Raw genomic sequence first — 25,898 nt, forward strand, 5'->3', positions numbered from 1 at the left:
CTTATATCTGTAAAAAATGGCTTAAGAGATTCATTCTATTTGTTTAGAAGAAAATAAACACCACAAATGCAATAGCTCCCTTTTCTTCCGGCTATGACTTTCCTTTCACCTTTCACTTAACATTGCTCTTTTTCGATGTCTTTTCGGTTATTGATTTGTTGCAATGGATTGCTTAATCTTTGACTTCTGGTTGTTGATGATGCTATTACTTGATATAATGTAGACATTGAATAAGCTTGCTCATTTATACATTATATCAACTAAAATTTTGTGTTTCTATTTACTTGATATATTGCAGACACTGAACTATTAATCCTCCCAAACACCTTGATATATTTGCTCATTTATTCGAATCCTTGTTTAGACTAATTGTAGAATCACAATTAGTTTTTTTCGTTTTTATATGTATGTCCTCATTTGATGCACTGGAACTGATTTATGAAATGCTTTAGTGAATCAACTTGTTCAGTTATACTCTCTAATAAGTAATAACAAAAAAGTCGCAGCAAAAATATACTAGATTGGAGAACTAAATTTTCAATATGTGTGCTGCAAAACTTACGTGTCTGCATGCATCTATGCAGTTTTACACATTTGTGTTAGTGGATGCAAATGTGGTGTGCATTGTAGTTATATATGGGTCGATACACGGCTGATTTGGGGCTTTGAAGGTGATATTGTGGTCTACATTAAAGGGAAAATTTAAAATAATTAAGCAATTTTAACAAAAAAATAAAAAATAAGCTTCGGGTAAACTTAATTCCAAAAATAAGCGATTTCATGTCTGAGCCTAAGGTCAAGTATGTTCGCAGTTACTAACAGCGAACAAAAAAATTGGTCAAAAAAAGTCAAAATTATTTGTTCGCAGTTAATAACTGCGAACAAAAGAGAGATAATGTCAGAACATTAAAATAGACAAAAAATGTGAAAATTGGTTGTAATTAAGAACAAACATGATTTTCAATTTTTTTGTCCTGTCTAATATGACATTGTCTCTCGTTTGTTCACAGTTTTTAACTGCAAACAAACAATTTTGATTTTTTTTGACCAATTTTTTTTCGTTGTTAGTAACTGCGAACATACCTAACTTTAGGCTCGGACATGGGGATGCTAATTTTTACCAAGTTTACTCAAAGCTCATTTTTGACTGAAAATTCAAGATTTAGTTTCGGATAATCATTTGTTTTTTTGGATGAAAAGTCAAATATATATGTGTATTTCGAATCATTTTGTTAGTTTTTGGATGAATTGATTTTTGCAAAACCAAAATGATATCTTTTTTTATTAAAATGCAATGTACTCTCTTAATACTTTCAACCTTATGACATTTTTGGAAAGATGAGTGATCAGGAATTTACGTCCTTCAATAGTTATACCGCAAGTGCATGACGTAGCTTAATACGGCGGCAAGTACGGGTCGAATCCACTGGGAGTGGCTGTTAAGTCAATAGTTTCTCGATCGATTAGCATGTTCAAAAGCGTATAAATCGATGTTTGGTGGTAGAAATAATTAAAGCAAGCAATTAAAAATACTTAATGAAAATGAAGCATAAAAGTAAATAAGAATGCAATGAACTAAATCAAGGATAGAATGATTAATAAGCTAAGGAGGCGTAGGCTAGACTTTCTCACCAAAATAGTGTTTACAAAACTTTAACCTAAGGTTATGGATGTCTTGTTATGGAGAAGAACGTATCGTAAATACTAATGTTCTCTCTCGGGCAACAAAAGCTTCCTAAAACATACTCAACTACTTATTCTCATGGAAATAAGTATAATTTATGACATGAAGTACACCTTCAACATTTCCAATTAAAGCATCTACCTATTCTCATGGAGATGACTTAATTTTTAAGCATAGATTATCGTTAAAACTCGACTCTCGCCCTCAATTCAACGACATTACACATGATAGAAAAATCCATCTTAAACCATAAACAACACAACCAAGCCAAAGGTAAAGAAAGCAATTAAACTACCTACATGGTGATAATGCCTAGCCTAAGCCAAAATAAACTACTCACTCATACTCATACTGAGATTGTAAATTGCAAAGAAGTTAAGAACCATAGATGAATGAATTAAACTAGAGTACTTCTACAAAGATGAATGCAATATAAGTTGAAGAACTACAAGCATGAATATATGAAGCTAAAGGCAATTAATCCAAGATAACTAGGTGACATGAATTGAAAACAATAATAAGCAAAAGATAGAAATTGCTCTTTTAGGTTCAATCTAAAGATGAACAAGATGATTGTTGATGATTCAAAGTATGTGCTTGATTTGTGCTCGATTTGATGAGTTTTACCTGAAATGTAACAAAACACCAAAACACCAAAACACCAAACCAAGCGTAAAATCCTAAATAAAACAAGCATAGTTGTATCAAATTCCAACATAATCTAACTAAACAATCGGAATAAAATATGAATAAAATATAGCTAACAAATGAGTTTTTGACAATAATTCTTTGCAAGAGGTTTTTTGGAGAAAGTCTTATATGGAAGAGGTCCACGCCATTTTAGTATGTACCAACCGTAAAAAATACAAAAATAGATTCTCATGAATTTTAGATTGTTGCACACTAAAATAGTGTGAACCAAACGGCAGACCCAAGAATTATGTTTTTGGGTTGAGCTTAATGTCATCCAACTTATTTATAAACTAATCAAGTTAATCTTGTAGGCATAAAGATATGCTTAACTTGAATCATAGAAGGAAAAAACAAATCCTAAGTAATATAAAAGTATTTAAGATGAATACTTAGTTGAAAACACTAGCATTTACAAAGTGGTTTAAATTTCCAAAAGAAACAGCAGTCAAAGACAGCATAATATTAAAAAAGTATTCAATAAAAATTAGTTGAAAACAAGACATTTCGGAAGAAAACATCATTGAAAACTTCAACAATGCTTCACATTAGAAGACGAAAAAAGAAAATGACTATTAGGAAATTTGGTATGAGAAATGAAAACGTAATGACATAAAAAAAGAGAGATAAGCATCTCTTTTCCCAAAACCTAGATGTGAAATTCCATCCAGAACTCACCTCTCAACTGCCACATACCACTAACAAGAATTGAACAAACAAATTTCCACTCTTTTCTTCTTTAACTTCTCTTCCACACTAAGGGTACATGGTGTCTACATTAAGGGTGGTAACTGGGCGATTTTCAATGCTCCCTCCACTACTAGTAGGGTGATGAAAAAGCTTTGCTCCCTTAAAGACACTTTGAAAGACTACATTTTTTCAAGATTCCTACTCCATTAAGCTAGTGTATTTGGAAGCCTTCAAGACCTTTCACAAAGTTCGTTGGAGATTCGTGGAGTGGAATAGAATGTCTATCCCACGACACTAATTGTGTTTGGCTTATGGCTTTAGGAAAGCTTAAAACCAAGGATAAACTCCTTGCGATGGGTGTATTCAATGATGATCTTTGTCCTTTGTGTGCAACAACTAAGGAAACGGTTCGTCACCTTTTTTTCGATTGCCCCTTTAGTAGGAAATGCCTTGATGGTCTAAAGGCATGGGTGGGTTTTCGTTTCAAACACATTGCCGCAATGGACTTCCGCAAACGGAAACTTAAGAAAAAAACAACAGCAGGCCATGTGCTCTATCTAGGCATGGCCACGGTCCGGGTTGGTCCGGTTCCGTTCCGGTTCCATCCGGTTCCGATTCCACCCGGTTCCGGTTCCATTTGGAACCTGTCGCGAACGGTTCCGATTTCGGTTCCGGTTCTGGTTCCGAGCGGTTCCAAACGGTTCCTTGGCGGTTCATGAGGCGGTTCCGGCGGTTCCAACTCACGGGACGGGCGGGTCGGACCATCGGTTCCATTTTTATTTTTTTTTTAAATATTTATATAATAAAAAAATATTATAATATTGCGGACGTACCTTTGATGATTACTTGATTATTAGCGAAATTCATTGCATGTCAAGTTGTCATCGTTATTGAAATATTTACTAAAAAGAATGAAAAAAATAAATTAATAACAAACGAATCAATGATAATGTCGATAAAGATGATTAATAAAAAAAAAGGGAGAAAATGGACTTGAACCTAGTACCCAAAGGAATACTAAGCTGCCTACGTATCCCGAAGGAATCAAAGCCCACGTAGTTCTTTGTCATACCTTTTATTTATAGTTGTTGAATGTTGATTTATCGTTGTCGGATTGATCCTATTCGTCTTCGTCATCATCATGTGGTTGGTTAGATGCTTCCGCTGACTCTCCTCCTGACGATGATGCAGATGTATTTATCATCATCCATGGATCATCATCGTCGTCTTGATCATCATCATTCCTTAGTCCTTGTGTTCGAATCTCCGCTTGATCCCAATCTTTCTTGCAAACACATATTTGAATACTCTGTGGAGCAAGACGAGATCTCTTTTCGTCCAAAACTCTTCTACCTGTACTAAAAGCAGACTACGACGCAGTTGTTGACGCGGGAATTGCAAGGTCATCCTTTGCAATTCTCGATAAAATGGGAAATTTTACAGATTTTTCTTTCCACCACTCTAAAATATTATAGCTACCTTGGTCTATTTCAAAGTGGTGTTTAAGATAACTATCTAGTTCTAAATATGAGGTCGAGGAAGAAGATGATCCTACAAAACTATCATCTTGACTCATTATATTAGCTATTACCGAATTATAGTAAGAGGGACGTGCCGAAACGCTAGCACGCCTAGACGTATCGTGTTTTGGGTTATATACACTAGCGTAATAATCATAGAGTTCTGCTAAATATTTTTTACATGTTCCTACATAATTATGTACATCAGTAGGCGGGCGATCTAACGATTGGTAGTAAAATCCTATTACTTTAGTAAGGACCTCAGTTTTAAAACATGGGTCCAAAATGGTTGCGATTCCATAAATATAAGGAAATTCGGTAAAATATGCCTTCCATTTTTCCATCATATCTGCAAGAATCGGCTTCAAATATGGGTTAGTATCATCATGCGTATATTTAAGGAGATGATAAAAAATAGTAATACACTCACTTATTACTAAGTGAACGTTCGGTTCATAAACATATGAAAAAATCTTAGTCGCGTGGTCATACGCTTCTAATATGTTATGTACACCTATAGCTAATTCCCAAGTGTCATCAGCTATGTAACTATCTGTACACTCACTATATAGTTGTGTTATAACTGGACGATAAGCAATCGCCTTTCTTAATAAATCGTTGGTTGAGCCCCAACGTGTAGGAGTATCTAATGACCAATACACTTTTTTAAGTTGATATTGGTCACATAATTGTTTATATCGTCTCTTTATCTTTCCAATCCTAAGCCACTTCACTATATCCCTAATTGGTTCTAATAAATTGCTTAATTGTTTTATGCCAGCTTGGCAAGATAAGTTAACTATATGCGCACAACAATGTATGTGTAATAAGCTACCCCCAAGGATAAAACTAAATGCAGGTTCGTTATACAAAAGTTCTAGACATTTAATGTTCGCGGTTGCAATATCAGTTGAACAACAAAATATCTTATCTAATAAGTTCCATTCTCTACATATCTCTACTAATCTATATTTTATGTTTTCACCGGTATGTCTTTCTGGCATTGTCTCAAAAGCAATTATTCTTTTTTGAATAATCCAATTTTGATCTATCCAATGTGCTGTTACACACATATAAGATTCTAAATGTGGGGGACCAGACCAAATTTCAGTTGTTATGCTAACCCTACCATTAAAAGATTTAAACATTTCAACTAATTCATAGCGCATTGATTCATATAATTTAATTGTGCGTCTTTTAAGAGTGCTCCTAGGGATTGCTCTATATTGTGGTTGCAAAGTTTTTTTTAGCGTAACGCTCGTGTGCCCTACTTTCACCGTGGTTAAAAGGCAATTCATCACAAATTACATACCTAGAAAATTCATCAATCATATCATTACGATTATATCTAAAAGGCATACCTGTGCTGGGAATGTCCCACTGTGTCTGTCGGCTTTCAGTTCCACTTGTGGTCCCGCTGCCGCTTGCTGCATGAGTTTCTTTTGTGATTCCATGCTTCTTTGCCAAATGTTTGTTAAAAGATCCCGTACCACCACCTAACACGTATTCACAAAACACAATAAATAAATTTTTATAAAATATGAATATATAATGTATGTATAAAAAACTTAAAAAGTATTTACCTCTGGCGAAATTGTATGAAACTAAGGGCTTTACTCTTTGACTTTCACAAATTTGACAAGTGCATAAGAAAATATCTGGATTCTCGGTTGGTTCTTTTGTGAAATACGACCACACATGTGAAACAGCTCTACCACTAGGAGGTGGCATTGCCGGAAAAGGTTGTCTTACTGGTTCATCTTCATCTAAATAAATAATTTAAAATTATAAAACTATAATTAAATAAATAAATAATTTTAAATTTAATTAATTTGAAGAATAAAATTATAAAACTAACCGATAGTTTGGAAATTGACTCGTTTACCACGAGCTTGTCTTTGTTGTTGTTGTTCTCCTTGTTCTTCATGTGATCTTGTTGATGACTGTCGAGATATATGTATCCCAATAGGGGTCGTTGGTTCCTCTTCTTGTTCTTCTTCTTCATCAATTTGTATTTCTCTTTCCACTTCTTCTGCATAATTATGTAATTCTGGGTCGTACCCTTCTGGATAATTTGGTTCATAATTATAATTACTAATGGAAGGTGTTGTTGATACCGACGGAGTAGAAGTGGCCTTTCTTTTGGAGGAGCTAGCACCTCCCAATGATTTTGCCACTTTAGTAACTTTTTTTGAGGCTTTTTTCAAAGATGAAGACATGATTGATAATATTGAAATAATAATAGAATTAAGAAATAAATAAATAATTAATAGACTAATTATGTAATTAACTAAATTAAGAAATAATTAAAAGACTAATTATGTAATTAAGAGAATAATTGCGTAATTAAAGAATTAAGTAGAGAGAGTAAGTAGAGAGAGTAGGAGAAGAGATGAGTTGTGAATGAAAATGATTGAAAGTGATGAGTATTTATAGGGGAAAATGCAACGGCTCTCTAACGGCTAGTTTTGGCGGTTCCGGTTCCATGGAACCGTTGAGCCGGTTCAACCGGACCGGTCCCGGTTCCGGTTCCATGGAACCGTTGGACCGGTTCAACCGGACCGGTTCCGGTTCCAAACCGCGGTTTTTTAGGTCCGGTTCATGAAGTATTTTTCCGGCGGTTTCATGGTTCCGGCTCACGGTTCCGCGGTTCGGAACCTGCCGCAAACGGTTCCGGTTCCAAGCGGTTCGGGACCGGTTCGGTTCCGGGTAACCCGCCCCGTGGCCATGCCTAGCTCTATCTATGCTTGCTCAGTCTATGCTATTTGGAGGAGTAGAAACACTGCTGTTTGGGAACATATGGTGCCTCATCCAAGTCACATTGTTATTCAGATTCAAAAAGAGGTTGGTCTTCGTTTTCAATCCATTGACTATCACTGTGTTGATTCTGAGGTTTGATTTGGGTTGTTTCTTGCACTGATGAAGGAGGCAGAGATATTCTGTTCATTGTGATTATGTGGTTCCTGATTTGCTGGTCCGATGCATTGCTGATTCTGTGCAGCACCACAAGCATTGTTTTCTGAGGTTGTTTTGGGCTGTTCTTGCAATGTTGAAGGAGGCAGAGACATTTTGCTCATTCTGCTTCATGGTGCTTGCTTGAGTTTGGTGCAGCTGCTGCTGTTTTTTTTTTTTTTTTTTTTTTTGTTTCATTTTGATACTTTTTTATGCAAATGAAGAGTGGGACGAGGAAACCCTTCATAGAAGGTGGGCCTCGTTTCCACACTGATGTAAATAAGAAAGGCTGAATTTTCCCTGCCTTGATGTATTTTGGTTTTTTCTGGTGAATGAAAAAGTTTTTTATTTGCCAATAAGAAAGTTTTTTCAGATATGTTTTTACTCTACATCCATTATCACTTTTTTCAAGTATGCTTTCTTTTTCTAGTCTTAGGGTAGTGGAATTGGGCTTTTCGATCTCGGTATCAATTTATGTGTTGTTTCATGAAGCTTAGAGTTTGATCTTTTTATTTGTTTTCGTACTTTTGATTTGTTTGTTGTTTTGGGTTTGGGTTAGTCCTAAATTTTGTGTTTCATAATTTATTTTCCTAGGTTTTGATTCAAGATCTTTAAATTTGGGTTGATTTTGAACTGTCAAATTTGTCTTCTAGGCAAAATTGTTATTTTTTTTACAATTTTCATCAATTGTGGACTAATAAATGGACTTCATTAGCTGCTTGTTGACACAAATAAAAAAAGTTTTAGTGCAGGTTCGACACAGGTTTTGGAATTTGGATTTCAGTCTTTTTTTATTATTGATCTTTTAATTTCTATATTTAATCTTCTTTTAATTTCGATTTTATTGTATTTTCAGATGCCATTACTGGGTTTTGCACTAGGAAGTACATCGATGGTGAAGAATTTAGAGGACTATATCTGAGAGCAATGCTTAATTCGATAATCAACCCTAGGTCAAGCCTTTAAACGTTGATGTTCTTTTTCCTTTCATTTAGATGCTTAATTTAATGAAATGGGGGTTTCTAATTTCAAACCCTAGAATTTATTGGCATTTACTTGATTTTTTCTTATCTTTTTTTTTTTGATAATTACTGCTATTATTATGGTGGGTTGTTTTCCATTTTATCAATGATTCAATTTAGTGCTAATAGCCACAATTGATTTCTTACCTTCTACTTAGTTGCTAATTTTGGATGAATCTTGGTGCCATTTCAAAACAGCGGCAAATTCTTATGAAACGTTTTGATTGATTTGTGTTTTACTTTTTGCTTGATTTGTGTTTTTAGCATCAATTATGATGTGGGTGTTATTAAAGATTGAAACTTTTTGAATAATACAGGCAAAATTATGTTTTTAGCATGAGTTTTTTATTTGTCTACTTCACTTTCATTTTATGCAGGAACTTGTATAAAAAAAAAAGCAATTTCATCAACCCAAGGCCTTATTCATATTGTTTAACAAAGTACTTGTGTGAGGTATTTTGGGGCTATGAAGGTGATGTTTTGGCCTGCATAAAGGATTTTCAGGAACTGAATTAGAAATCCATTTTGTTTTTGTTTTATTTTTGAACGAAAATTTAGGATATAAATTAGGATTTTCGTCTACTTTTGACTGAAAAATCAAGAATTAGTTTTGGATTATCGTTTGGTTTTTGGATGAAAAGTCAAATATATATATGTATTTGGAATCATTTTGTTAGTTTTTGGATGAAATTGTTTTCGCAAAACCATAATGATATCTTTATTTTTGATTAAAATGAAATATACTCTCTTAATACTTTCAACCTTATGACATTTTTTTGGATAGATTTGAGTTTTTAATGATAATTCTTTGCAATAGGTTTTTGTGGAGAAGGTCTTATATGAAATTAATCCACACTATTTTAATATGTAACAAACATAAAAAATACAAAAATAGATTTTTGCTAATTTTAGATTGGTACACACTGTAATAGGGTAAATCAAATCCATACGAGAATTAAGTTTTTAGGTCGAGCTTAATGTCATCCAACTTATTTATAAACTAATCAAGTTAATCTTGTTAGGCCAAAACACTCCCGACTACTTGAAGTAATCAAGTCACACATCCACTAGCATATTTGTAAAACAGATTATTACAAGCCTAGATAACAATAGAGATATGATAGTCATCACAGACTAGTAGATTGTTGGTAGGAAGGTCTCTTATCAGATTCAGAGATGGGATGATAAACTATATTTCGGCACATCTTACAGCCAAACTCGGTCTTCATACCTGACAATAGAATAGTCATACGTAAATACTTAACAAAAATTCCCAACATTTTAAAACCTAATAAAGCGAAATGCAGATAAAATGTCAAGTTAAATTGACATTAAGAGGTCACCCAATATCTAGCATTTACAAAGTGGTTTGAATTTCCAAAAGAAACAACAGTCAAAAAAAGCATAATATTAAAAAGTATTCAATATAAATTAGTTGAAAACAAGACATCTTGGAAGAAAACATCATTAAAAACTTCAACAATGCTTCCAAATTGAAGACGAAAAAAGAAAATGAATAATAGGGAGTTTGGTAAAGGAATGAAAACGTAATGGCATTAAAAAAAAGAGGGATAAGCATCGCAATTTTTCCAAAAATGTGAAATTCCGTCCAAAATCACTTCTCAACTATCACATAACACTAACAAGAATTGAACAAACAAATTTCCACTCTTTTCTTTTGTAAATTCTCTCCCACAAATTCATCTTTAAATTTCTGTTATATAACTTAATTCTTTGAATTTCAATTTTTTACAAGTTAATTCTTTGGTCAAATTTGACCCTTTCTAAACCAGACAGAGAAGAAAGAAGTTGAATTTGATCTTCAATTAGTAAAAATAGAAAAAGGATGTATATAAATATATATATATATATATATATATATATATATATATATATATATATATATATATATATATATATATATACCAACAATGGCAATGATAATGTATTTTCGTCTACCTTTGACTGAAAAATCAAGATTTAGTTTTGGATTATCGTTTGGTTTTTGGATGAAAAGTCAAATATATATATATATATATATATATATATATATATATATGTATTTTGAATCATTTTGTTAGTTTTTGGATGAAACGGTTTTCGCAAAACCATAATGATATCTTTTTTTTTTAATTAAAATGTAATGTACTCTCTTAATACTTTCAACCTTATGACATTTTTTGTATAGATTTGAGTTTTTAATGATAATTCTTTGCAATAGGTTTTTGTGGAGAAAGTCTTATATGAAATTAATCCACACTATTTTAGTATGTAACAAACACAAAAAATACACAAATAGATTTTTGTTAATTTTAGATTGGTGCACACTATAATAGGGTATCCATACGAGAATTAAGTTTTTGGGTCGACCTTATCTTGTAGGCACAGACTAGTAGATTGTTGGTAGGAGGGTCCCTTATCAGATTCAGAGATGGGATGATAAACTATATTTGGGCACATCTTACAGCCAAGCTCGGTCTTCATACCTGACAATAGAATAGTCATACGTAAATACTTAACAAAAATTCCCAACATTTAAAACCTAATAAAGCGAAATGCAGATAAAATGTCTAAGTTAAATTGACATTAAGAGGTCACCCAATATCTAGCATTTACAAAGTGGTTTGAATTTCCAAAAGAAACAACAGTCAAAGAAAGCATAATATTAAAAAAGTATTCAATAAAAATTAGTTGAAAACAAGACATCTCAAAAGAAAACATCATTAAAAACTTCAACAATGCTTCCAAATTGAAGACGAAAAAAGAAAATGAATATTAGGGAGTTTGGTATGAGGAATGAAAACGTAATGGCATTAAAAAAAAGGGATAAGCATAGCATTTTTTCCCAAAACCTAGATGTGAAATTCCGTCCAAAACTCACCTCTCAACTGCCACATACCACTAACAAGAATTGAACAAACAAATTTCCACTCTTTTCTTTTGTAAATTCTCTCCCACAAATTCATCTTTAAATTTCCGTTATATAACTTAATTCTTTGAATTTCAATTTTTTACAACTTAATTCGTTGATCAAATTTGACCCTTTCTAAACCAGACAGAGAAGAAAGACGTTGAATTTGATCTTCAATTAGTAAAAATAGAATAAGGATATATATATATATATATATATATATATATATATATATATATATATATATATATATATATACCAACAATGGCAATGATAATGTGCGTTGTGTTTGCAATCTTTGTTGATTGGAGAATTGAAATATTGTTTTGCTAGTACGTTTGTTGTTGGGTTGTATCATGTATGAGAGAGAAACTGATCAGAAAGTTATATTTGAGTAAATATTGTGGGTAAAAGAAACTCGTTTCCCCTCGTAACTGAGGGTAGTTGTGACTCTACAAAAAGGGAATCGGTTGATTAAAATATAAAAAACTACTAAATAAATTTAATCAAGAAACGCAACAATTAAAGTAATTGCAATTATTATCAGAGCTATTTAATATAAGACGTTAAAAAAAAGCTGATTAAATTTCAACTGGAAATATAAAAACAAATGAATAGAATTCTACTCGTGGCAAGGAAGCATGAGCAGTCCATGATAAACAATTTTAATGAGGAATAGTGATAACATATGCTACTTTCCCTATAGAAAATCAATTTGGCATCAATTTTAATTGTAGAAAAATGGGACAATAGTTAAGTAGTAGTGCATGAAAATGAAGCTAAAATTCAATAAAGTGGTTTATGAGTTCTGACCATGCAATATAGAATACTTAGATGCATTTATTTGGCCATTGATATCTCCGCGAATCTCGGCATAGAATAACTTGGTGGAATAATCACCAGCAACAAAGGGATATTTGTGGGGCTTGGCAGTAAAGTTGCAGTGAACAAAAAGATCAAATTCAAGTGTTGATTTAACAAGAGCAACACAATCAACAAGCTCATAGTCAGTGGACTGCAAATCATCAAATCAATAATATCAATATGAACTATTAAGATTAGTAAATGAAATCAATATGAATGAATGAATGAAATAATACTTACATTTTCAGAATTAAATTGATCCAAAATCTTGTTAGCAAAAGGGGTAAGGAAGTTTGCACGGTATTTTGGATTCAAACAGATATTACAACCTATGGGCGATGCAGGATCATAGGAAGAATAACTCATCAGAGACGGGTTCAACTTATACCCACCGTAGCTGCAATTCAACCGAATTCCCAATCGTTAATTCAAATACACTAAATTAAAACAAAACAAAGCAAAACAAAACAAAAATTAGGCTTAGTAACAGAATAATACAATAATATATAATTATTAATTAATTGACAAAAGTTAGGATTATGAAAATATTGCGATTAGGTTACCAATATTGGATTAAGAAAATGTATGTATGTCAAAAACGACGGTGGGTTGAATGAGAAAAATTATTTATTATTCAAGAAAATACTAACAATCAAATTGTAAGGTTGAGAATGTAAAGTGAGTAATCAAGAATGAATTTTGCATAATTACCTTGCCATGAGTCTGAGTCAGATTTTTTTTTGTAAATAACCCTAATTCTTCAACTAAAACCAATAACCTCTATTATATCATATTATATTATGCTTGACACAATTTTTTTTCTTGTAAAATTCTATGAGTCAGAGTCATTTACACCAATTCTTCAACTAAAACTGATAACCTCTATTGTATTATACTTGACACAATTTTTTTCTTGTAAAATTCTAAGAGTGAGAGATTCATGAGTCAGTCATTTTTGTAGATAACCCCAATCCTTCAACTAAAACCGATAATTTCTATTATATTATGCTTGACACAATTTTTTTTCTTGCAAAATTGTAAGAGAGTGAGAGATTGAAAGAGAGAAGGAGATAAAGTTTTTTTTTCAAAAGTGAGAGGCACAGGAGGATTAAATCCTGACTTTTATTTATCTGATGGCCACCCTTTATTTTCATATGGTACAAAAACCCACAATAATAACAAAAGCCCGTGAATGAATTAAATTTAACCATCGTTGAATCCATAGCAAAAACATAATTAAAAAAAAAAAAAAAAAAAACCTAGAAATGAAATCTAAAAAAACGAAAATCTAACATCCAAAATCCATCCTCAAACACGAAACAGAAAAAGAAAATCAAGCATAAAAGTAAATTTAGACGAAATTGAAACGAAAATAAACACTAAAATCAACATGAAAATAAAGGAAATCTAAGGAAAATCCAACAAACCAAGATACATAAACACTAAAAAACAAAAAGATAAAACTAAAAGTAAATTCAACCTGCTATCTTCGTATTCCATGGCGGTGGGAATAACACAGATGATGAACCTTTTGGAATATTTTGTAGATGAAGGCACCAGATTTGAAAGAGAATGAGAGAGAGCAGAGGCGTGTTTCTGTTGTTGAGTTAGGGTTTACTTTACATGAGATTTGAGGATTAGAGGCAATGAATGAAAAACATAAGAATGACAAAATGGGGCGTGTAGGCGTGCAGTAGGAATTTGGGGGTTATTTTTGTTTTCCGAGGCTTTTTATTTTATTTATTTTTTTATTGTGGGTTGGGCTTTAGTTAAATTCGGTGTTTTTTGAAAATTTGAAATTAATAAGTAAATTATCAAAAAAAGATTTTTCAACTTATTTCTAAATATAAGCGTCTAATTCCCAAACCAGTGGTATGGGTTCTGTTCACACTTATTAACTGCGAACAAAGGGTTTGATGCAAATTTTTTGACCAAATTTCCTGTTCGCTTAGTTGATTTTTTTTGACCAGTTTGCCTTTGTTCGCAGTTATCAACTGCAAACAGAACCAAACCTGAACTTCGGGCTGACGGCGCTTACATTTAGAAATAAGTTGAAAAATAGCTTAATGTATTGCTGTTTTTTGATACTTTTACATATCAAATTTCAAATTTTCTGTGTTTGGTGTTTTAGTTCATCAAAATCCAAAACTAACTCCAAATTGAACACTGAAATCTATTACAGCTGGCCTTGGACGAGACAGCCTAATAATGAGACCGTTAATTTGGGTCGGCCCAATTCGCGTTTGTAAAAATCTCACATGCTTTCTCTCATTTTTCTCATTTTCTGGACATTTTTCAATTTTGATCTTAAAAATATAAAATATCAATTTTGATCTTAAAGTTATCAATTTTCAAAATTGATACTTATAAGATCAAAATTGATAAATGCTCAAAAAATGAAAATGTTGTTAGACCCAAATTGACGGTCTCATAATAAAACTGTCTCGTCCAAGTTTTTGTGAATATATTATCTATTATTTATCTATCTACACAAATTCTTACTTGAGACCGTCTCTACAAGAGACGTCTCAAGTTTGGGCAGCCCATTTTTTATTTTAAAAAAATAATAATTAAACTTTCTAAACACGCGTGTATAGTTGGGTATATAATGATCCGTGTTTGAGGTTATAACATTATATAATTGGGTATATAATAGTTTGTGTTTGGGGTTATAGTATTATATATTTGGGTATATAATGATCTGTATTTGGGGTTATAACATCATATAGTTGGGTATATAATGGTTTGTGTTTGAAATCATAACATTATATATTTGGGTATATAATGGTCTGTGTTTGGGGTTATAGTATTATGCATATGGGGTCTTAGTATTATGTATTTAGGTTTATAATGGTTTGTGTTTGGAGTTATAGTATTATATATTTGGGTATATAATGATCTGTGTTTGGGGGTTATAACATTATATATTTGGGTATATAATGGTTTATGTTTGGATTTATAACCTCATTATATGGATATATAATGGTCTGTGTTTGGGGTTATAGTATTATATATTTGGGGGTCTTAAAATTAAGTAGTTGGGTATATAATAGTCTATTTTTGGGATATAGTATTTTTATAACACCAAATATATTATGTTATAACTCGAAATACATGTTTTTATAACCCCATATATATTATGTTATAGCCTCAAATATATATTGTTACAACTCTAAATATATTATGTTATAACCACAAATATATGTTGTTATAACCTCAAATATATGTTTTTATAACCCCATAAATATTACGTTATAACCTTAGATATATATATATATATATATATATATATATATATATATATATATATATATATATATATATATATATATATATATATATATATATATATATATATATATATATATATATATATATATATATATATATATATATATATATATATATATAACTCTAAATATATTATGTTATAACCCCAAATAAATTATGTTATAACCCCAAATATATGTTGTTATAACACCAAATATATTATGCTATAACCCCAAATAAATGTTATAATCCCAAATATATTATGTGACTTTTCACATTCCATACACACGCACGCTTTTGTTTTTTGATTTCAGCAACAATTTTTTTTTTTTTTATAAAAATTAACATAAATTAGATTTGGGCTGAGCTCTTGAAAACTGTCTTTCCTAAAGATAGTCTCTCGAGAGACCAATTCATCTATCTATCCATAACGTATAAAATGTGAACAACACTTTGACACTATTCACATTTACAAAATGAATAGTACTTTTGCCATGTCAGCTGCCATCTCAGCCTTTTAGTCGCCGCAGTTATTAGGTTTTGTCTGATTTAACTCTTTTTCCTTCTGCTTCATGAATTCCTTGGTTTTGTCATTCTTCTCGATATTTCCTCTGCAATTTTCACTCTTCATCCACCCTTGCTCCTCCTGCACTTATCTGCTTTTCTTATTGCTTCTTGGTGATGGCTTTTCCTCTTCGTCAATTCATTCTGTGTTTCTCTTTCTTCTCGCCATTTCTACCCTAATTAGTCAATTCTTTCATTTTACCCTTTGCATTCCTTTCTTTTTTGCAGATCAATACAAGACGAATGTTTGAAGCGGAAAAATCGTCCTTCAAAGAGCAACTTCAAGCGATTTTTAGGAGCGATGAAGTGAAGATGGTTCAATTTTGTAAGAGATCTAGATGTTCTAAGATGTATTTTTGTTTTAGGGTTTTGTGTTTTCAGCAAGCTTCATCTTCTCCATTGCTTTTGATCTTATTCCCATATACGAATTTCTAAATTTTAGGTTTAATTTGGCTAATTTTTACATATCAAATTCGCTTTCGAATTTTGTACTTTTTTGACATATTTATGTCTCTCAACCCTGACTTTCTAATTCCATTCATTTCAACTTCAAAAAGTGCAGGCAGTTGAAGATGGAGATGAGCATTTTCAAGTTCGGTTGATTGATTTAGTTTATTAATCTTTCAAAGTTTTGATCTTTTCTAAATTTTGAAGCTGAAATTTTGTTTTTTGGGGATGGAAATTTTGAGTAGAATTTGTGGTTCATTTTTACAGGTTTCCCGTCTTAAATTTAAGGTTCAGGGTCTATTTTGTTGAATTTTCTTGCTATTTCATGTTGGGTTTTCGGTTTTATTTGTTTTAGTTTTGTGGTATTTTCTATTTGATTTTGGTATTGTTCTGTGTTCATTTGTTTTAATTGAATTTACAGAGTTTTCTTTCCAACTCTACTGATTATTATGGTAAATTTATGTCCTAATAAGTCTTCTAATGGCTTTGATGCTAACTATAGACTAATTATACATCTATGTGTTTTCAATCTCGATCTGCCATCAAATTATGAGAAGCTTTACATCTTTATTGTCGGCTAATCCACGAGTAATATAATTACTCTTCAAATTACATAAATTGATATGGGTTTAGTTCATCTTTCTTAAATTTGAAGAGTAATATTGGTTCATCTTTCTTAAATTTGGAGTAATTTATGTCATGAAGGAAAACTATGTCATTCTAATTTATTTTTAACTTTGGTTTTTGAAACAAAAGATTTAGTTCATCTTTCTTAAATTTGAAGAGTAATATGGGTTTATCTTTCTTAATTTTGGAGTAATTTGTGCCATGAAGGAAATGTCATTCAATTATGGTTGATTTAGGTTGAGAGCTTTGGTTCATTTCTTTTATATTAATACATTGTTTTGATATGTTTTTTAGTGTTTCTTCAAAACTAACTCAATGATTTAGGTTAATTTTTGTGTATTATTGAATTTTCTTAGGGGTTTGATGTAAAAAACAAGTCAATTTTTTGTTTTTATCTTACATACACATTGCTTTTGGATAACCGGAGGAAACTTTTGGAACGATTAAAGAATAGTTAATAGCCATTGCACCAACATTGTAGAAGTTGTGTAAACAAAAGGAGCAGAGGTTGAAAGACTTCTCTGATAGGGCGATGATTTTTAGAATTTAAATTTATCTTTTTAAATTTTGTTTAATTTATTGGTATTTATTTTGTCTTTTTGTGATGATTTACAAATTACGGTGATTGATTAGGAATTTTTGCAATTATAAGACTAACATTTCAGAAGTTACATGATTATAGGCAATCAGTTGTTTGCAATATCCAACAATATTAGCGGACAATGATAACTTTATAAAACAAATATACTTCATTTGTATGAAATATCACCAAATGAGATTAGAACGTCAAGTATCGTTCCTCTATTATTGGTCCACAAGCACCAATTGGATCACCACGTATGCTAGTACGAAATAAGAAATACTAACACTCTTATTTCTTTTAAGGTGGAGAAAGGTAGAGAGAAATGGCACACAAGCTTATGAAAATGATGAGCAAAGTGCATCTATTTATACACAAATGCAACACCTCTTCACATACCCATTTGATGGTTACATATAACATTTACATGTAATAATCAAAATGAATTAATTTTGTGTTTTAATTCCCAATTAAAACATATCATCAATTCATACTAATAACTCCTACATTAAAAAGTCCAAAGAGCATCTTATGCAATTGGTACTGTTTTATCCAATCGGTAACTTATATGGGTGACCTCATAGGACCCGATTATAATAGCAGTATACTAATCTAATTAATATACAGATCAAAGTTGGTTTCTAGCAAAACACTGGGACCACCTAATATAATCAAATGTATTAATCTCCATATTATATTCTATTTATATTTTAGTAGTTACACTTGATTATTAGGACACTTAATTCCTTCAAAGGTACTCGACTATTTGATTCTTTTTCAATTTTTGTCATTTCCTTTTGATGTTGGTATTTGTTGATTTTTATGCTTATCAGATTATCTATTTAGGTTATTTAATTGGCAATGTAATTGAATGTAGGGAAAGAAAAATTTGAAAAGAGGATACGAACTATACATAATGGTATAATGCCCTTAATAGCTCTCCACAGTGCCCTTAACTCATAGTTCTTATTATTTAATCATGGTTTGGCTAAGGTAAGCCATATTTTAGCTTGTGATGGGTGTTTTGAAAAGTTTAGTTGTGTTAATAGTGTTTGAATTTGTATAGTACAAAAGAGAAAGAAGAAAAATGAGGCTAACCTTTGAATAGAGGAATAATCGATAACGAGTTCTTCTTAAAATAGAAGTTTATTAACCTTTTCTTCTTAAGTAGATTGAAATTAAACATAAAATTTTAGTAGAACTTTTTTTGGGCAAATTTTAATAGTTCTTTGATCAGGTGTTAATAGTTCTTATATGCCTTAGTCTCCTTCTATCACTACTACTTTATTTCCTTAATTACTACTTCCTCCGGATTCTAATAGTTGCTACAGTTCCTATAGCAACAACTGTTCATCAACTGATCTTATTTGATATGTATTTCTCCATGTATAATGTAAAACATAGTCATGTGGGATCTTGTTTGATTCGTCTTAATGCATATTTTCATAATATTAACTTTTTAGAATTTTTTATCATATTAAATTGAAGATATCAAAGATTAAAATCGTCCATCGAATAGCGTAAAAAACAGAAGTGTGACAACTATTAAAAACCAGATGAAGTATTTTATTAGCTGTATCTTCATCTCTATTCACCTTCATTTTTTCCTATTTGATGCATAACTCTATCTAAGCATGGCCTCAACATGAATGTTACTCAATTTTTAAATTTGGCCATTCTTTCCACCTTCGTGATAGATGACTTTTGAATGAAATTGCAAAGCTAAGTGACTAACCTATATTGGTTATTTATCAATTAAAAATGCATTTGGTCACTATTGAATGAATGATTATATTATAAGTTATTTGTTTCAATTAAAACAAATTTTGCTTCCTTTTTTGGGGTTATGATTGAATTAGGGTTGTTTCATGAGATGCTTAGATCAACAAAGAAGGGAACCTCACGGTCAACTTGGAAGTTAGTTGTTGGATTTCTGTTGGTGTTGGTGTTGCCTTTTCTTTTTCACTGTTAAAAGTGTTTTCTGAAGAAAGAAAATGTGCTCAATTATGCTGAAATGAATAATTACGTCAACTTTATTTCTGCAACATATAACCATTTTTAATTGGGTAGAGTTGTAATTATCTTTAATCTTCCTTTAATCATATATTTGATGATATAATTTCACTTTTGTCTCTTTTATTATTTCATTTCCAAAGTTACCGTATCTTGGATTCAGTCAGTTTACAATAAATATAGTATCAGAGCGGTACGATTCCGACTATTCCGATGAATTTCATTACAAACATAAAGATGCTTGAGGTTGAAGGTAGAGACATGCAATCAGTGCTTGACTTGTTCAAAGGTACATGGAAGATAGTTTGTTGTTCCATAGAGTGAAAGTTGATAGCAAGAACCATATTTCATGCATCTACTGGCATTATTCTATCATGCTTGAAGATTTTAAGTTATTTGGTGATTTTGTTTATAACTGACACAACACATAGAACCAACAAGTACAATTGACAAATGCTACAAGACATGGAACCAACAAGTCTATCTTTCGGGATAAACAATCATTGACATACGATAATGTTTGGTTGTGAGTTCATAACAAACGAAAAGTAAGACACCTTTGTAATTGTATGACATCTTGATACCTATAAAAAATCAATGTGTGGCAAGTAACCAAATAATAGTAGTATCCTTTTATTTTAATAAATGCATACTACTATTATTACAAAATACTATCTTAACAAATCAAGTTATGAAATTGACTAATATTTTAATAGTAGTATGCTTTTATTTTTATTCTTTTTGATTTTTGTGTTGGATACAATAATCAATTAATCATTTTACATTACTAGTTGTTCCTGGGCGTGCTTTTAGATTAAAAAAATTGTACTATTAATAGTTTAATGAAAGTTATTATGTAAAAAAAGTTATAATAGATAATTTTATGAAAAAGGTATTGCACTAAATTGAATACAATTAGTTAACAATGTTCAATCTCATATAATACTACCAATAATAACCTTTTTTATTGTAATATATATTAAAATTCATTTTATTTAGCATACAATAGTGTAATAATTGAAAATTTGTTAAGCTATATAATTATCGTTTCATATAAATGCTAAAACTGAACGTAAGTATAATTATTTCATATATACATGCACAATTTGGTTGATTCATATCTGGACCCTTTTTGTCTAAGTAAAAAAAGTATAACTATATTGGTTTTAACTATTTGACTTATTTTAACTGTTTGACTTATCGGTTCTATCCACTATAATGAATAGGGTATAGATATATGACCCCTTCGTAGAAGTAAATGAGGACTGAGTGGCTGCTACTTCACTGGTGGCGAACGGTCTTCTAGTTTCTTTGTTTCATGCTATGCTCGAAACAACTTTGTAAGAGGTAGTTTTTGTTTGTTCAACTTCAGATGAAACAAGGTTTAAGCTTCCTGTGACATTTTCTCTCCCCCCTGCTTCGAGGAAGAAAAAGGCTAGCTGTTTTGTATTCACAAAGGGTGTTCAGATGCATTTTATGGAGCTGCCAGACAACATTAAAGGCTCGTTTGTGAAAAGAGCAAGGCATTAATAGGATGATGTAGAGTGCCCTAGAGGTAGGAAGTATTTCTTTTGCTTTAATTAATTTGCGTACTTGCTTTTGTGGGAAAGGTTTAAATTCTTTTATGATATGTCTATTTAGTCAGATATTCTTATTTGTTAGCTTTTTAATTGATACACTTTCCATTTTTGGTGATTTTATTTATTTAATACAGTTTTATAAATTTAATCAAAGTAATTAACCGTAATTAATACAATCCTATACTAATGACGTTTTAAAATTTAGTCAAAGTAATTAACCGTAATTAAATTGAATTTATAATAGGAAGATTCTTATTTGTTAGCTTTTTAATAGTGTAGGTAAGTTAAACCCAAAATCATCTGATATATTAATCATCTGGTAAGTTAAATCCAATATATTATATGTTAATAAAATAATTAATTATATTTCATTATAGAATGTTAAAAAAAACTTTGGTGTATCACAAAGTTCGAAATTACATTTTCATTTTTGAGTAAAGCCTCTTATATATTTTTTTTCCGATGATTGAAAAGTTCTTGATTTTTCTATCACTTTGATTTTGACTTTATAAATAGATGATTTGTTTATTAGTTCATAAAAGCTAGATATTTTTGCATTATGCTAATAAATTTTTGTATCAAAATAAACAAGTCTTTTATTACAAATTCATCGGTACTTAAAGCTAAAACTGATTTACCATAGGTATTAGTTGTAAACAAAGGATTCACAAGCAAAAATAAATAAGTTGCACCGGTAACCAAAATAAATGAAGCTAGTCCAAGTAAATAACAGTGATTCGAAATATTGGCAAATCACCCTTATGTGGAAGAATTTGATACGGTGGTGCTTTTAGAATTTAAATTTATCCTTTTTAAACTTTATTTAATATATTGGCATTTATTTTGTGTTTTTATATTAATTTACAAATTACAGTGATTGATTAGGAATTTTTGTAATTATAAGACTAACATTTTAGAAGTTACATGATTATATATAAAAGGAATTAAATTATTAATTAGCAGGAGGATACAAGTTAAGATCTAGCAGCTCTAACTCTAATCATCTTCCATTAACAACTTAGGTCTTAATGCTCTATAACATCATGATCACCATCGATGTTATGAACAACATCAGTATTAAGATGGATGTTGGTGATCCTTAACGCATGTACATTTGAATGAGGGAGTCATTTGAATCAGGTACTCCCTCATCCAGGCTATAACTACCCGTCTTGTAACTTAACATAAGTCGATTACTACTGGAGGAAAAATAGCTGAATTTGCCTCCTGAAATTTGATTCTGTGCTATCGCAAAACAAATATATACCTCCTTTTCATATGCCAGTATTGAAAAATCAACAAATTTGTACCTACACCAAAAAAACTATTAAAAGTAAAAAATGCATCATAAAGAATTGCTCCAATTTTATGTTTAACCACAATATTCTATATCAAAATGGTGACAACCATCCTTAAAAATGGTGGAACCTTAATTCAAGAAACAACTATGAAAAAATCTGCAATAGATGAAGTAATAGAAACTTGCAACCTCCTGTATGGATCCAAACTGTATCACGTCTCACAACTCAACTGAAACAAGAAAAATTGTTTGCACAGCTATCATGGCTCTGGCAATAAAATATTTAACACTGTTAATGTCGAGACCTCAATTGAAATATAATATACACATGAATAGCACATTAGAAAGTAGCATTATTAACAATTGGATTATCTCCAATTACCACAAATTGAGGTTAGATTTTACTGATATCATTCATATTATTTCGGAGTAACAAAATTTGTAATACAAAAATACATGAGATAGTGCGTACCTGCAAGCCTCCTTAAGCATAGACATAAAAAAAAGAGAATATACATGAATTTTAGAATAGTTACAACAGAGATAGTCCTCAAACTGCTCAAACTCTAGATATCAAGGGTGCACTCAAAAGAAGTATACAGAGGGATACAGAAAAGAATCCTATTATACTAAAAAATTTAAGTTAAATGAAATCATGAATTAAATTTCAACCATGAGTGTTGAATCGAATTTGTTTCACATTATGCGGGTAGTTTGACGATCGTCTCAGCCAACACTTTAATAGCGGTTTGCAATATCATATTTCGTTGCAAAAACTTATTGAATATATTGATATAACAATGTCGTTGCCAAAAACCTCATAGTATTATTTATAAAAGAAATTGATTTTTATTGTGCATAACCAAAAACTGCGCATAGTATCTCCCTCTCACCCAAACCACGACATTAGTATCTCCCTCACACCCAAACAGTGCCCGTATCCCTCACCCAAAACTTTCTGCATAGCCAACCGCCGCACAGCCCCAACGTAGAGTGCCCAACGACCATGGTGGTTGTAAGAGTGTCCTCTTTGCTTCACACAATAGCCAAATCAGGCACATAACCGAGATGGGTAGCTCTCAACCTCCTTAGTTCTCATTTGTTCAATTGAATGGACTTAAATTTTGGTTCTTTCATTTTAAATATAATTGATGATTTTTTTTAAGAAAATTTTATGTGGTTAGATTTATTATTTGGATGTTTCTTTGGTTATAATTTTCTGGGTTTTGCCCTTAAACTCAATCAATCGCCATTCACTCTCTAATGTTGACGGAAATCACACTATGAAATTACTCAATTGTTGATGTTTAGGACCCAACATTTGCATCCTGCTTTAATTAAGAGTAGCAACCTAACTGTAGGATCTGAAAATAATTTCACGCATTATTGTTTTTGCTTGCTAGACTCATGGTTAGGTGAAGTATGGTTATGACTTATGACAAGTTAATTTCCTTCCTGATCTGGTTACCAATGTTCTGGATTCTGCTGTTCATCTTTGTGATTTCAGTTCAGCCATCCAAAACTCCGAGAAGCTATGTCTGACTTAATTTTATAATTTTTATTTCAGGACGTTGCTCTTACAGACTTCCTCCAACACATCCCATAAGGTTGGCTCTTTCTCTCAACTTCTCAGTGTTCTACTTTGAGATCTTCAATTCTGTTGATAAAGCTTGTAGCATGGCTAAACAGGTAAATATGTCTGTTTCATTCTAAAGTTTTTATGGTTGAAGTATTTTTCATTTTTGGTAATGATAATAACCCCACATGAACTTGTTTTCGTTTCACCCCCCACTTATCTTAATGTGGATGATACTATTGAGTGTAGCTCTTATATATTGATGCTAGAAGGATTGTGCTTTCCATTGTAGATTTGTACCTCTAAATAACGTTTATGGACTTTTTGCAGTTTGCATTGGATTCTATGTAGGAGCTTGCCAAAGTTTTTGATTTTATTATTTGATCACAAAAGATGGACTTGTTATCATTGATGCTCTTTATATTTGTCTACTACTCTTGTAGTCCTATATTAAGTGGTGAAGTAGGTAAATATTTTGCAGAGTTGAATTAGTGATACTGAGTGTAGAAAGTTTCCCTTTGAGGCCTTCGTGGATTAAGTGTAAAACGGAGGAAATAGTGAGTGAGAAAATTTATGGAAATTTTATAGACTTTGATTGATAGTGAAAGAGGAGGATAAAGTATAGTAATCTTTTATCCTTCTAGAAAATCTTGGCTTGCTCATTTTTCATCCCACCAATGCCAATCATTACTACTATCTTCACCACCTCCATCCTCATACCCACCCCCAAGGTGTAGAAAATAAGAAACAAAGTAACCCACAAAAAGTACCCCAAGGTGTAGAGAAGAACAGGGATTTGATGCACTTGGACGCAAATCTACAGCCTATTTCGGCTAGAAAGAAGATGTGGAGTATTTTGGACTGTTCTGTCGTCGAGCTCAGAATCGATCTTAAGGGGTATAGTTTAATTTGTTCATGTGGCATTCATGTGTGCTAAAACTTTTGTGATTTCTTCGAGTTTGCTATCTGCTATTTATCTTCACATTCTTGTACAGCTGGTATATTGTACAGCTGGTATGTGTTTCGGACTTTGATTGTGATGAATTGGTGTTCTGCTGTCATCCGCTTGCTGTTGCTGCCTTCTGCTCTGCTGCTGCTTCCATCTGATGCAGCTGCTACCGTAGCTGCTGCTGCTGTTGATGGTGCTGTCATTGCTACTGCTGCCGTTGATGTTACTGCTGTGTGCCATCTGAAGCTGCTGCGTGCGTGTACTAATGTTCTAAGGCTTGGTTGATTCCTCTAGTTAGACATGGGTGGAGTGTACTAATGTTCTAAGAAGCTGTTTGATATTTTTTTAGACGTGCATATATATGTATTTCTCTTGTTATTAATATATAATTTTTATATTGTTGGTTCTATATAAATTATATAACGATAATATTTTACAATGATTTTAGTTTGTTGCCAAAGGAATTGGTTTTTCTTGTGGTGTAACTGATTACTTAAATGCTCATCTAACATAATAGCTCATCAAATTATCAGACCGCTATTCTTTGCAAGACATTTACATGTACTGACTACCTGGAGAAAAAGAGAGTATGTAGAGAAGTTTAAAAGTAGGAAATTTTTTCCAAATTTAGTTCGTGAAGGCAATGTGAACATTCTACA

At 31.5% G+C, this 25,898-nt stretch overlaps 2 protein-coding genes and 2 long non-coding RNA genes across 6 annotated transcripts; 2 read left to right on the plus strand and 2 right to left on the minus strand.

Moving 5' to 3' along the window:
- Nucleotides 1-4,719: 4,719 nt before the first annotated feature.
- On the minus strand, nucleotides 4,720-6,693 carry LOC130799565 (uncharacterized). Its single transcript, XM_057662697.1, has 3 exons — nucleotides 6,443-6,693; nucleotides 6,168-6,350; nucleotides 4,720-6,080 (listed from the first exon to the last, which is right to left on the minus strand). Exons 2-3 carry the CDS (start codon nucleotides 6,313-6,315, stop codon nucleotides 5,806-5,808), a joined length of 423 nt encoding a protein of 140 aa, XP_057518680.1. The 5' UTR covers nucleotides 6,316-6,350; nucleotides 6,443-6,693; the 3' UTR covers nucleotides 4,720-5,805.
- Nucleotides 6,694-9,487: 2,794 nt separating this feature from the next.
- Nucleotides 9,488-14,029, minus strand: LOC130799566 (uncharacterized). Of its 2 annotated transcripts, XM_057662699.1 has the most exons (5): nucleotides 13,814-14,029; nucleotides 12,574-12,730; nucleotides 12,283-12,484; nucleotides 10,929-11,044; nucleotides 9,488-9,789 (listed from the first exon to the last, which is right to left on the minus strand). In XM_057662699.1, exons 1-5 carry the CDS (start codon nucleotides 13,831-13,833, stop codon nucleotides 9,784-9,786), a joined length of 501 nt encoding a protein of 166 aa, XP_057518682.1. In that variant the 5' UTR covers nucleotides 13,834-14,029; the 3' UTR covers nucleotides 9,488-9,783. The 2 variants fall into 2 exon arrangements, with proteins under 2 accessions (XP_057518682.1, XP_057518681.1); XM_057662698.1 differs by lacking the exon at nucleotides 9,488-9,789 and having other exon boundaries at nucleotides 10,716-11,044.
- Nucleotides 14,030-16,133: 2,104 nt separating this feature from the next.
- Nucleotides 16,134-19,551, plus strand: LOC130799568 (uncharacterized). The gene is made up of 3 exons (XR_009039306.1): nucleotides 16,134-16,281; nucleotides 16,396-16,492; nucleotides 16,725-19,551. It is a non-coding gene; the product is annotated as an uncharacterized LOC130799568 (long non-coding RNA).
- A 3,984-nt stretch (nucleotides 19,552-23,535) lies between these two features.
- LOC130799569 (uncharacterized) lies at nucleotides 23,536-25,647 on the plus strand. Of its 2 annotated transcripts, XR_009039308.1 has the most exons (4): nucleotides 23,536-23,786; nucleotides 24,282-24,403; nucleotides 24,621-25,187; nucleotides 25,286-25,647. It is a non-coding gene; the product is annotated as an uncharacterized LOC130799569 (long non-coding RNA). The 2 variants fall into 2 exon arrangements; XR_009039307.1 differs by having other exon boundaries at nucleotides 23,540-23,786; nucleotides 24,621-25,647.
- The last annotated feature ends 251 nt before the right edge of the window (nucleotides 25,648-25,898 follow it).

Source organism: Amaranthus tricolor, chromosome 14 (assembly GCF_026212465.1).
Source record: "Amaranthus tricolor cultivar Red isolate AtriRed21 chromosome 14, ASM2621246v1, whole genome shotgun sequence".
Classification (NCBI taxonomy): domain Eukaryota; kingdom Viridiplantae; phylum Streptophyta; class Magnoliopsida; order Caryophyllales; family Amaranthaceae; genus Amaranthus; species Amaranthus tricolor.